This window comes from Papaver somniferum, chromosome 9 (genome assembly GCF_003573695.1).
Source record: "Papaver somniferum cultivar HN1 chromosome 9, ASM357369v1, whole genome shotgun sequence".
Taxonomy (NCBI): domain Eukaryota; kingdom Viridiplantae; phylum Streptophyta; class Magnoliopsida; order Ranunculales; family Papaveraceae; genus Papaver; species Papaver somniferum.
Genome location: NC_039366.1, coordinates 118,094,369 through 118,107,843, shown reverse-complemented (window position 1 = coordinate 118,107,843; position 13,475 = coordinate 118,094,369). Strand labels below are relative to the sequence as shown.

The following is a 13,475-nucleotide window of genomic DNA, read 5'->3' as shown; positions in this document are numbered from 1 at the left end:
AACCAGAGGGCCGCAAATTTAATGAGGATTCCTTGCCCTCCAAAAGTACGTTGCAGAGATATCTTCACGTATCCGACCACGTCATCGGATCTGAAGTGTAACTGGGGAATGCTCATCGCATCCCATTCCATACAACAATTCAAGATTCAGAAGATAGTTCAAAGGGTGTCGCTTGGAACGAAGTCCTTGAAGACTTGATAACAGCACGTCGGCAATGGAATGTCTCTCATCTCGTATACTTCTCCCAACGGCTTCGGAAGATTTTACCCGTACAAGCATTCAAGCATATCATCGTAATCAGAAGGTCCAGACACCGAACAACTTAAAGTCAAGGACAGATCAACAACGCAGCTACAAGATTATCCCTGACAGCCGAACATATATCTCATCCATCCATCCCAGGAGCGCAATGAAGTTTGGAAAAATTTAAAATCCACTGTAGAGGCTAGATACTCATTCTTCTAGAGACAGAACCTTATTACACATTCCAGAAAGAAGGATCGTCATGTGATTAGGATGAATTCTAATAGTCGTATAAGACGCTTCGAAGAAGCCATCATCTATATTTGGCATGTCTTTGGAATCATTAATGCCTCCTGGATTAGCAACGGAAATATCTCCAGGTGACGTCTTATTGAAAAAAATAATAATTACGCTCCTAGTTACTGTTGGGTGGCTACATATGCAAAAGAGAAAAGAGCACCTACCTTGAGTTCTCCTTGCTCGCCTTGTTGTTGAGGATAACTATTGGAGATTACTTTGTTGCCGTTGATACTTGCTCTACCGCTGCTAACAAAGAAAGTCATTCACACCAAGTTAAGTGTTCAAGTTTGATCAACTACTCGTGGATATTACACTCACATCTAAAATACGAAGACGAGATGAACTTACCTTGCTGCTGGTTGGCGTACACGAAGATGGAGTTGGTCCCGATGTTCATACAAAACAGGAAAGAGCAAAAGCTCCCTTTATACTCGAAGAATTTCTAAATCTGGAGAAGGCTTCTTCCTCTCGCTCGCACATATGGGATTAGGATAACCCGGTTGAGATCCAAGGCCTTGACCGGACATGCCCGCTTTATTTTTTCTTACCATTGATGTTCGATGAGCAATAACGGTAATTTGATAGTAGTCGTGATTGATAGCTTCTTCACCAGTATGATTGTCAAGAAAGTTCAAACCAACTGATATCTCTCTGGTAACATCTATCTACTTCATCTCATTAGTTTTATTTTTCGTCTGTCACCATCTAATGCTTACCCCACAACAATGTCACTGTTACGTACTAAGAATGAGACTTAATGTTGATTGTAGTTTTTAGTTTATGGCGAAAAATATAAAAGTCTTTACCTGACCTGGCATCAGAAGTATTAGACCTTGATATGTATATATTACGGGAGGAATCTGAAGAATATATCAAAATATGACGAGTGCCTATGCCTCTCTTCATATTGTATTGAAACTCAAGCTCCTAGATGAATTGTTCACTAGTATAGAGCCTGATGAGTATTTAAGCTCCTATCTGCATTAATTACTAATACCGGGGCCTGCCTCCTAGTTGCATTATTCACTAATGCCAGCTTGCTGAGTATTTATTCTATGCTATGTTCCCCAACTGAACTCTTGATATTGACATGACATGACAATTAATATTTGCTCGCAGTTGAGTAGCATGAATTTCCCGAAGTGTCAGGATTAAGATGTGCATGGAAGTACTCAATCGGAGACACGCAAGTTGCGCCGCCCTCTGAGATAAAAAATTAGTGTTTTTTTGTATCAATGCGCAAAATTCACCAAAATTGATTGATTTTGTGTCAGCTCGAAAAATTCATTTTTTCTAACCTAATTTTATCAATTTGCAGAAATTAGATTTTTTGCGGTTTGCGCAATATCTCGATCCCTATTGGTCGAAACTAAACCTAGGCAAACTAGGAGATTAGTCCATAATGGAACTAGTAGAAGCAAAATCCTACCAAAGGATGGAAACCCAAGAAATAAAGGGAAACCGCAGCAAATAAAGGCAGCAACAAAAGGGGGCGCGACCACGCCGCTTGGCCAGACAGTTTTCCCTAGCTGGCGCCGCCCATGGCCGACCGACCACACCTCATATTGCTGCTTGCCGGCCCCTCTTTCCCACCGACCAATCAAATCACTCTAAATGCGCATCCTACACTTTTAATTAAAAGTGGAAGTTGGCTTGTCGACGCACTCAATTCCTTAAGAAATTGGATCTAGACTGTCCATGTCAGCCTTAAAACGATCACGGCCATACGATTTCGCCGGCCGATTTATCAAGCTTAGTTGCCTTCTGACGTGACCGAACAAGCTCTATGGTATTTACCGGCGGGCCCACTTCTATTCCGACTAATCGGAATTCTCCTAGCCTGCCAGCAGCAACCATAACCGTAGCCAAAATAGGCCAGCTGGCGGATGAAAAAAAGTTTCAATCGAATTAAGATCGCACATGGCAGTCTTAAATCGATCACAGCCGTCCAACTTCGTCAGCCGTATTGACCGGCCTAGATTTCAGTTTAAGCGACCAGTAAGGCGCCAACATGCTCGCCGACGGCTCAACTGTAGCTCCGACCAATTGCATTTCGTCAAACCTGCCAACAATGCCGTAAACCGATTATCCAAAGTATGCCGGTCGCACGGCTTTAAAGGCCTTGAATTCGACCAACGACATTATGTAACTGCCGCAAAGCGATCTCGGTCATCCAACTTCGCTATCTGAATCAACCGTCCTAGATCTGATTTCGGAGAGCCAATGAGATGTCGTCGTGATCGCCGGCAGCCCCTCTTCCATGAGGACCGATCGGCCTGTCCACAGCCTACCCATACGACTCCTGGAGGCCACCCAAATTTGGTTGGCCACGCTACTCTTAAGTGTCTTAGATAAATTAACGACATGCCACAACTGCCGCAAATCATCTTAACCATACAACTAGGCTAGCCAATTTAACGGATTTAGATTTAATTTGGACTAACCAATGGGATGTCAAAATGATTACCAGCCATCATTCTCCTATAGGGACCGATCACCTCATCTTCAATATGGATGAACAACTCCCGACATCTTTCCGAAGATGGCCGGTCATGCTCCTTTTAAGACATTAAGTTCTGCGACTAATCAAAACAAGTTTTTTACAACGATGCTTCATGAGCACCGATTATTTTGAGATGCTTGCTTAAAAGCGATGCTTTATATGCATCGAATACAAACGATATTTTATGAATATCTATTTCACAAATAACTTGATCGTTTAACCTAAGAGCATTGCATGCTCACATATGACTGCCCGCCTAGCTTGCGCGTGATTGTTCGAAATAAATTAGGTCTTACAAGAAAGACCCACTCAGCAACTTGCTACATATTTTCCACGAAAATACTCAAGACATCAAACATGTCACAAACTGGGGGATGTTCGTCGGGATATTGGTCTGGCGGTTTACAACGTGCGGCGTACAACACGCCCATTATGAGAAAGTGTCAGGAAAGGCGGATGGTTGATAGCAGTAAATGAGTAGTGGGCATAAAGCTGATCGGTATTCCCTTCATGACAGGGATATGGTTTTCACCATTTTTACACGATCCCCACTTCTCCACTACTTAACTACCTCCACTTCCTATCAGATCAGTGCGTTCAACTATGATTTGTATAAATAGGTTTTCAATATATTTCAACAAGGAACAATTTTTGGTTATCAACACAAGTACTCAGAAATCATCCGGAACCTATAGATTACATCCTGCAAGAAGTTTTTACATTCTGATACAAGTCATAAACAACCACACCTTACAGAGACTATCACTCTGATCTCAACACCTTCTTCGCTTCCCTCCATAAGATCAACCCTTCTCCTTCATTTTGTGACTGAATCAAGACTGGAACGACCATTTCTTGGTTTAGGCCATGACTGTACAGATTTATCTCTCGAATCTAAAGGTGCAATACATTTGTTTAGGATTTAGATTCGTTTCTCGGCGGCGCGCCCAATTTACCATTTTCAGCAGAATCAGTTTTTACCCTACTAAAATGAGTTTTTTATAGAGAAGATGGAGACAAATATGGCAAGGTGAAAGCGTCATACGATCACACGCTGGACGCATCTAACTAATAAAGACTGTTCTTGGGCTTATCCTGGTAAAGTTCATGGCGACTTCAATCATTCCTAAAAAGGTCATTAAGAGATTCAAAACCAAATAATTCGTAACTTCTGGTGGGGTCAAAACAAAGATTCAAAACGTTTCCACTTCATCAATTGGGATTGGTTAAAGCAAATGATGATATGAGAATTGGTTTGAGATCTCTTGAGCATATAAACAAAGCTATGGTGGCTAAACTTGGATAAAATTACTTACGGAACCTGACGCACCTTTTGTTCAGTTTCCAAAGCCCAAGTACATGCGAAATGACAATTCATGGGACGTCAACAATGCTCCGGGAGCATCGAGTACATGGAAGGTTATCTTGTTAGTTAGAAATGAGCTTAAACATGGAACTCTTTGGTTAATGAGATGAAAGAGAGATTAATATTTGGCGTGATCCATGGATCCTACCAATTGACTCATTCTGCCCTGAACTCAACAATATGAACCAGTACAACATCCATTTGGTGCATGAACTGATGATAATTAGTGGTAGTGTCGCCTTGAGTTGGAACGCTGAATTGATATCATCTTTGTTTTATGCTATTACAACTAATGTTATTTTAGCCATACATATTATAGGCAATGCTGAAAGGGGCAGGCTCATATGGAAGCCAACTCCAACAGGTGCTTTCACACCAAAGTCGTTTCAGAAGCTCCTCATTGATGAGCATGGGCAATGTTGTACAACCAACAATGGCGATTTCCCTTGGAAGAGACTACGAAAAGTCAAATGCATAGTGCCAAGGGTACAAGTCTTCATCTGGAGTATTTTACACAATGAGGTTGATTGTCGAAAATCCATCAACAGATTTATTCAACACGTCCATCCAAATTGTTGTTTCTGTGCGGACCAAGATGAGTCCTTAGAGCACTTGCACTTCACTGTCAACGATCTAGAGCTATCTCATTCGCTTCATCAATGGGAATAAGGACTGATCTGATTGCAAACATGTCCATTAGAGACTTGATAGCTTGCTGGCTTCGTATGCAGAACATATTTGAGACTTTCTGCAAGGGTGCTAACTTGTTATGGGGAGTATGGAAATCAAGAAATCTGAAGGTTTTTAAGAACCATTAACCAATACAGTCTATTCTTCTCGAGTCTGATAGACTATTTAATGATTACTTTAACCCAGAACTACAAGGTCAAAACAATTTTGAAGATACCACTGCTGATGATGACTCAGGTGCTGATTGGTTACCTTCTCCAGCTGGTACCATAAAATTAAATTTTGATGGTTCAGTTTAAAACCATAAATCTGTAGCTGCAGTTGTAGCTAGGAATGATGATGTTGATTTCCAAGCTACAACCTCGACAACCATCAACTAAACTGAACCCGTTGTGGCTGAAGCTCATGGTGTCTTGCTAGATTTAAAACTAGCTAAGAGGATGCGGTATGACGACATTATAGTAAAGGGGGACTGCCAGCAAGTGATCAAGATTCTAAGCCAAGAAAGTTCAGCTATTCCTTGGAGGATTAGAAGATTGATTGAAGATATTTTTGCGCTATCTTAGCAGATCTGGACAGTCAAGTTTTGTTTCATTGAACGAGATGCTAATTCTTTAGCTCATAATCTCGTAAAGTACGCTACACGCCATCAGATGAATATGTGGTGGACTTCTCCAACACCTCCTCCTTCTTCTCTCAGCTAGCTGAGCTCTAGTTCTATTTTATTTATTTTTCAATTTTTGTTTTTCTGTGTTTTTTGCTTTCTGAATATCAAAGAATGAAAAAAAAGAAAGAAAACACTATATTTATCATTTACAATTTATCATGGATTATGATTAATTAGAATTTAAGGCCACTGTATCTCCTTTGACTTGGTCCAAGTTCAATTTTAATTGACCTATGGTTGATCTGAGGTAAAAGTTATATTGGATCCAGGGACTTTTGCCTTCAAAAACAGTTGAGACAGCCGAGCCCATGAACATTCGCATTTTTGAGAAAGTACATATAAATCTGTTTGTTGATAAATAAACTTTATTAATTTCAACAAATTTCTGATTAATTAAATCTGCAATAACAGTAACACCCATTATTTTGTTCCCCTAATGGACTAAAGATGATTGCCATGCTAAAATATATAAAACTCAAAAGTATCTAACTAACTTTGAATTATCATTCATAATAGTGTGATATGTAATGGGATGGAAAGTGGTTGATGACGTGCTTGCCTCAACATATTTGCTGTTACGAGAGGCCTGTCACTCCTCTTTTGCTTACCACCCACCATTTTCATTTTTTATAGAACTACACATGCTATTTTATACCATATACATTTATTTTTGGGGGCAAGTGTCGATATTGCCCCATAGATTTTAAACTTTTCTTGTCTGTCATCGGACTACCTAACGGAATATTGATAATTTCATACCTTAGCTCAAGGGTATAATTGCCATTACATTTAAATAAATTTAACTTGGATAAAGAATGTAAGTAGGTGATCCTGTATTTTCCCAATACAACGGTTTGGACATACAAAATGGATTCAACAACTAACTAATGATTATTAATTAATAATATAAAGAGGAGTTTAGTTTAAGAAATGGAAATAGAAGTTATATTCAGGTTGTCATGAACTAAAAACATCCTCCTCCTTCTTCCACATTTTCTTGAATTGTAAGCGAGAGCGACGATTCGATGGACTGTTGCGTTTGTAGCTCGATACCAATGATCCTAAGGCCACCAAGAAATACAGTATGCTTGGCTTGTTATGAATGTTCCAAGAGTTTGATAGCATTTGTAAACAATCTAGAAAATAATGATGCTGCCAATCAGGAGAGTTTATACAGCATTTCTCCTCCTAATAAGGTACATCTCTACTACTATGTGCTTCTGTTTCTGTTTTCTGAATTTCTCAGGATGATATTGAGTTATAACTATGTTTGGAATGTTAAATTTTGGCTCTGTTAGCAGGGGATTGAAAGTGTATTGAAATGGATGAAGGAATTGAAGCAAAGAGAAGACGGATTAAACGAAAAGATTAAATTTCTTGGTGGTTTAATTGCTGCATTTAGAGATGAAATTCATTCAGACATTCAAATCAAGCCTGGCAACTCTGGACCTTCTTTGCCTGCTCACAGAGCTTTGCTTGTTAGTACAAGTTCATTTCACATTTCTCAATTTACTGCCACATTATATTATTAGACCATTTTCAATTGCATACGCAGAAATTGATGAATTTAAACAATGCAGGCAATAAGGTCGGATATATTCAAGAACATGTTAGAATCAGATGGGTGTAAAGCTGCTCCAACCGACACGGTTACTTTCTCGGAACTCAATCATGAAGAGCTTGATGCTCTCCTAGAGTTTCTCTACAGTGGAAGTTTAGCTACAGAAAAAGTGGAAAAGCATGTTTACGCTTTGTCAATTGCAGCCGACAAGTACGAAATTCCATATTTGCAAAAGTTTTGTGAGCGTAAAATGCTCGAATTACTGGATTCATCTAATACACTAGAAGTTTTAGAGATATCGGATATTTGTTCTAACAAAATATTAAGAGACGCTGCCATGAATTACATAGTGAAACATATGGAAGATATAGTATTCTCAGTTAAATATGATGAATTTGCAAGGAAAAATCCACATTTAAGTGTACAGATCACTAGAGCATTGTTCATGGAGAAACAACATTTGTAAGAAACGCGGTATCTTAATGATTTAATGATCTATTACAATTTTTTTTAGTTTTGTGCTCATTTTGTTGTTTCAGATTACTAATTGATTATAGTGGTTAATATGGTTACACTTACTCAGTTTTTAATAGCCATTTAATGCAGACTTGCTACTTAATGTGAATTTACAGACCTTACAGAACCAATTGTTAATATGGCTTTTTCTGAGCATGTTTCAACTTTTTGTGAGTTTATTATAGACCTTGTAGAATCAATAGGATGCTTAAATGTAGGCAAATTGAAGAAAAGCTATTGCCACTTGCACTAGCAGTTTTGGAATGATATTTCTCTGACAGGAACAATACTAGTGTCTTGAGCTTTCTCCACCACCTCAAATCGACTGGTAACTCTTCTATCCCATTCCATTTCCACTTTCAGGTTTTGACTCCAGTATGCTATAAGAGCAAGTCTTATGGTGGAATCCAAACTATTCCAAGTGTGGAAAAATCATGGAATGTCAAGTCTAGTGGCTTCCAAGTTGGGGTCTTCCACAGAAAATCCAAGCAAGGTTCCACGATTTCGTGGAAGGGTTCGTGGAATCCATCTGAACGCCAATAAGAATAGCGCTACAATAAGAATAGCGCTAAAAAAATGCCATTAAGAATTGCGTTTTTTTTTATCCGTAGATTTAAAATGAGTTGTTGAAATCTAACGGCTGAGAAAAAAGCTCCATTCTTAATAGCGTTTTTTTTAGCTCCATTCTTAATTGCATTTTTTTAGCTCCATTAAGAATAGCGTTTCTACTATTCCACCATTACATTTACGCTTTCATCCACAGTTCCAAGTGCTGAGGTGGCGTGGAAGATGGATGGATTTCACCATAAGACTTGCTCTAACTATAAGGGTTCATAAAGCAAATGGGAACTTTCTACGGCAAGTCCCCTTTTTTACCTGATTTCTTTGCTCTTCCTGTATACCATTTTTCAGCTTATTAGGAGAGACCATTTGGAACACACCCACATTACCCAAGCCATTCTCATTTTTCTGCAAAGAAGTAACATTAGGATCATGCTGCCTCACTTCCATATGGGAAGAAAATTTAGCTCCCAGTATGATCATTTGCACCCTAATCCCTATGTACTTAACAAATTGAATTCACATAAAACATCTAAAAACCTCATGTTTTTATTAAAATTGGATCGAAGACAAGCTTCACAAAGAAGAACAAACAGATATGTTAGAGAACATCTGATTTTACATAACTATGTCAAAAACAGCTATGAACAAACAACTTGTTTTTGTTTTATCCCAATATGAACGGACGCAGCAGCTATGTTAATAGTCTAGAGCTTGCTGGCCAACAGTTCTCGTTCACGCTTCCCTTTCTCATTTTTCGTTCACTTCCTTGTCGCCTTCTTCTTCAGCTTGAGTTGGCAGCACCTCTAATCTTTGAACCAATTCTTCCAACTGTTGAGCCAATTCTGCAATTGACATGTCTTGACAAATCAATGATTTCGCCAGGGCTAGAAGACTTTTCAGTTCTGCAACGCAACGGTCATTTTGTTGTATCAGTTTCCGATCCAAGATTTCATCGGCCTCAAGCTCTAGGATTTCTAATGTCCTGTATGCATTAGTTGACTGAAATCAGCAGTAGCCTTCTTGATTTCTTCAAGATTATACTCAATACCATAACAACATTTGGGTGATCTTGGGTTGTTAACAGATTGCTCGATATTACTTTCTTGAGTGCCCTCAGCATTTTTGCTTCCCTCAGAATCTTCTCCATCTTGGGTTAACTGTGGTTCTCGGATTAATCACAGTGTAATTGTTCACCACAGTCGCCTCTCTTCTTCTTGAACAGCAACAACACCATTGCAAAAGACCAACGAAGAAAACAAAAAAGGCTCCAAAAACCAATATTGGGTAACCAACCTATTGAAGTAACCCGTAATTCCAACCTGCTTGTATTAGTATTGTTGTGGATCAGTGGTAAAGAGGTTTTTCTGAAGAATCGAATTCTTGAATATTCAACAAATGGTTCATACATTGAAGTTTGGTTGAAAGAAGACGAAGGTTCTTGTGGAGGTGATGTAATTCGATGAACATTGAATGATTTGCTTCAATGGAGTAAACGATTGGTATGCAGAAGCAACTTAATAACAAGAAAATTGAAGCGTTGAGAGAAAGATAGCTCATTTTTTCTGAGAGATTACTGGAAGAAGATTGAGGAAGAAGAAGTTTTAGTGCCAGGGAGGGAGGAGGAAGAAGAAGATTTAGTGCCAGGGAGGGAGTTCTGAAGTAATATTACTACTCCTATTTGGTTTCACGAAAGAACTTTTTTTTCTATTTGTATAAAAAAACGTTAAAACGGGGATACTGCTGGGTGTGTTCCGTAAAATTCGTTTTTTTCGCTCTCTCTCAAAAGTCAAAACTAATCCGGACCGGAGTGAAAGGGTTTCCATTCACTCAGCTACTCAGTTCCACTTACAGCTGAAGATTTGTATCGGGTAGTAGAAGCCTAATCAATTTGAAGTTTGAACCTAAACTGCAACTAGAAGTAGTGAAATGTTCCCGCAGCAAGTAAGGTATTCAAGGTTTCAGGCTTAGATTACCTTTTATCTCTGTGATTAATTTTGTTTTTCTTTTTCATTTTGGGATTTTCTCAAAGTCTTGCTTCTTTCTGGACAAGTATTTCTCTTAAATGTTGGCAATTAATCACGTTGTAATGATTATTCAGTGCGTTGCTTTGCTCAAGTTGGTCCTGATTTCAATAGGAATACACGGCTCTAAGCCTCTTGAGCTCTATGAAGACTAATCTTAATTACATACTTCCCTGGCTTAGGTACTACTATAATCCCACTATTAACCTTTCTTACTCTCATTTCCGGAAATTGGGTTTTGATTTTCTGATGGGGAAGTTGTGGCATGTCTGACATGAATGGGAATCGAACTGAATTCTGATGGGGAAGTCCCTACAATCTAGGTAATAGTATCACAATCAAACTGAATCCATTCTGAAGCATAACTCAGGATATTTTTGACTATTGATGTCTCTAGTGGTCAACTAGAGAACAGTGATTGTCTAGCGGAATTCGCCTGTCGTGAAGGCATTCTGGAGTTGTAACCATACCATGAGGAGATCTCAGCTAATTTTATTTCGATGAAACTGATGCTGAAGATAGCTAGCTTCACTATGAGTCTGAGTGTATCTCATGAGAAGAATTGTCTCACTATGAAAAATTTAAAATGATGATTAATAGAGTCAAAGAGGATAAGTTGCACAGATGTCAAAGGATTGCGTGAGAAAGCTATTTCCTTTATGCCGTTTGCCTCCCCTGGAAGTAACAGAATCAATCTTGGTTGGGCGGCTGAAGGGGATTGCTGCTGATAACAAATTAGATGTATGTTCGAATGTCATTGAGAATGGTTGTGGGGTATCTCGAAATTTATAGCATTTTCGTGAATGAGGTCGAAGCTGTTTAATGTGCCTTCCAGTGCATCTATTTGTGCAGTCTTACAGATAGATGGAATACAATGGCGTCCATTTTGTCAAAGCTTCCAAAACTCTAAGGTAGGTCAAAAAGTTAATCTTGAGAAACTAGACCAGTTGTGATGTTGAGATTTCTGAAATTGCCTGATTGGGCCAGGTTATGAGCTATTTTGTGATGTGATGAATCCGAATCTTAGAATTTTGTACAAGGATGGAACATAGGTTATGTTTAGCAGATAGTGGCATGAATATTGGTGGTTTAGAGAATGTAACATAGGTTATGTTTGGCAGATAGTGGCATAAATGTTGGTGGTCTAGAGAAAAGAGTACAAACTGTAGAAGGGCATGTTGACGCAGGGAGACTCATAGCATTGATTACCAGGTAACGATTCTTTATATCCACTCTCTTTCTTTTGAGGACTCCATCAGTTTCTTAGTCGGAAAAGGCTGTGTTATGTGCATTGTTCCTTAGGTCTTTGCCACGAGTCTCAAGTCACAAGAAACAAGATTAATTCCTTTTCTTCTTGGTATGGAATATCCAAGCTCCAGACGTGGATTTTTTTTTTTGTGAAGTTCTAATCCTGTATGACTTAATGTTTCAGGTTCCAAAACCAATTAAGTTCTTACTAGAATCTCAGTCAGATGCAAAGGGTGTAATACAAATTCTTCATCTTATTATCTCTAAATTTGACCACCATCAACCTGGAAGATCAGATAACAATTGGGCAAAAATTTGGCGAGTTATGCAATGTTATCAGAAAAAAGGCATTTCCTTTTCTGGACTTGGAATATATGCTGATGGAATTCTGTAGAGGACTGCTAAAAGTTGGGAAATTTTCCCTTGCAAGGAACTATTTGAAAGGAACCAGTATAGTGTGTTTGGCAACAGAAAAGGCAGTTGTTATCCAAGCTGGAAGGGAATACTTCTTCTCAGCTTCTAGTCTTGCTTGCATGTAATCTGAAAATGCAGCTTTCTAACTACTTCCTCCGTTTCTGGAAAATAGATACTATCACTTTTTCAATTTGGCCTATTTTTAGGCTAAAATGAAACAGTTAAAGTATCTATTTTCCGAAAACAGAGGTAATATATCTTATCGTTATATGGATTCACCTTGAACTGATTTTGCTTGTGTTCTAGTTTATCTTTTTTAGTTAGTAGTTTATAGCTGAAGAAAAGACATGGGCCTGTTTGGTGCAATAGCAAGGGGTTCCTTCCTTAATAACATGGATGGTAGCTCATGAAAGCAGCTTTAGGGTTTTCTTTGGCCGTTGCGACAAGGAGTGTATTAGTGAGATTCTTCTTGCATGGAAAGATTTGGATATGTGAAGTCAATATCATACACTTGCAAAGTTATAGGGTACTACTCTTTCAAATGCGTCTATTCAAGGTTCCTTAGTTCTGTCACTTCCAGTTCACAGCAATCAAGATACAGTGAGCATAACCAACTGCTCAGCAGAAGCGGAAAATGCTAATGATCAAGAAATTCATCTATGAGATATCAAGAACGTTCTGCCCAGTATTGCAAAAGATTTATCTGTTGAGAATGGTAACAAATGGGACTACTCTCTTCCGGGAAATGGAAAAGTTTTGTCATTTGCTGCTTTATAACTGGTATGGATGATTGAGTCGAGTAGGAAAGACGAGAAAATGTTCTAATGTCTCGACTTACCTTTTAGCTGGCTTTGGCTATTCATGGACCATCCAAACAAAATGGTCCAGTCAAAATCCAATCACATTTAAAGTTTTTGTGGTAAAAGATCACATTTAATCCAGTTATATTGTTTGATCGGATTGGAAGTGAACCGACGTCAGCCGTCTTGTTTATCTTGCTCTACATAGTGATTTTGAAAAGTTGAACAACATAGCTGAAGTTCTCAACAATTTTGGTGAACTGATCATCCAAAACAATATGAAACCGGTCTAGCCATTAAATTAAATCGGATCAGTTGGTACGACCATACTTTTCTGTTAGTAGTAACTAGTAGTAATATGTAGTATCAATATGTAGTAACTAGTATGTCGTAACTAGTATACTAGTATACTACTAGTAGTAACTAGTAGTAATATGTAGTAGTAATATGTAGTATCAATATGTAGTAACTAGTAGTATACTAGTCGTAACTAGTAGTAATATGTAGTAACTAGTAGTAATATATAGTATCAATATGTAGTAACTAGTATGTAGTAACCAGTAGTAATATGTAGTATCAATA

At 38.4% G+C, this 13,475-nt stretch overlaps 1 protein-coding gene and 1 long non-coding RNA gene across 3 annotated transcripts; both read left to right on the top strand.

The window, feature by feature from the left end:
• The first annotated feature begins 6,727 nt into the window (after positions 1 to 6,727).
• LOC113313979 (BTB/POZ domain-containing protein At3g56230-like) lies at positions 6,728 to 7,855 on the top strand. 2 transcript variants are annotated; one of them, XM_026562754.1, is made up of 3 exons: positions 6,728 to 6,965; positions 7,071 to 7,247; positions 7,350 to 7,855. In XM_026562754.1, exons 1-3 carry the CDS (start codon positions 6,795 to 6,797, stop codon positions 7,794 to 7,796), a joined length of 795 nt encoding a protein of 264 aa, XP_026418539.1. In that variant the 5' UTR covers positions 6,728 to 6,794; the 3' UTR covers positions 7,797 to 7,855. The 2 variants fall into 2 exon arrangements, with proteins under 2 accessions (XP_026418539.1, XP_026418538.1); XM_026562753.1 differs by having other exon boundaries at positions 7,068 to 7,247.
• Positions 7,856 to 9,284: 1,429 nt separating this feature from the next.
• LOC113313834 lies at positions 9,285 to 13,063 on the top strand. The gene is made up of 3 exons (XR_003342067.1): positions 9,285 to 11,342; positions 11,553 to 11,643; positions 11,864 to 13,063. It is a non-coding gene; the product is annotated as an uncharacterized LOC113313834 (long non-coding RNA).
• Positions 13,064 to 13,475: the final 412 nt, after the last annotated feature.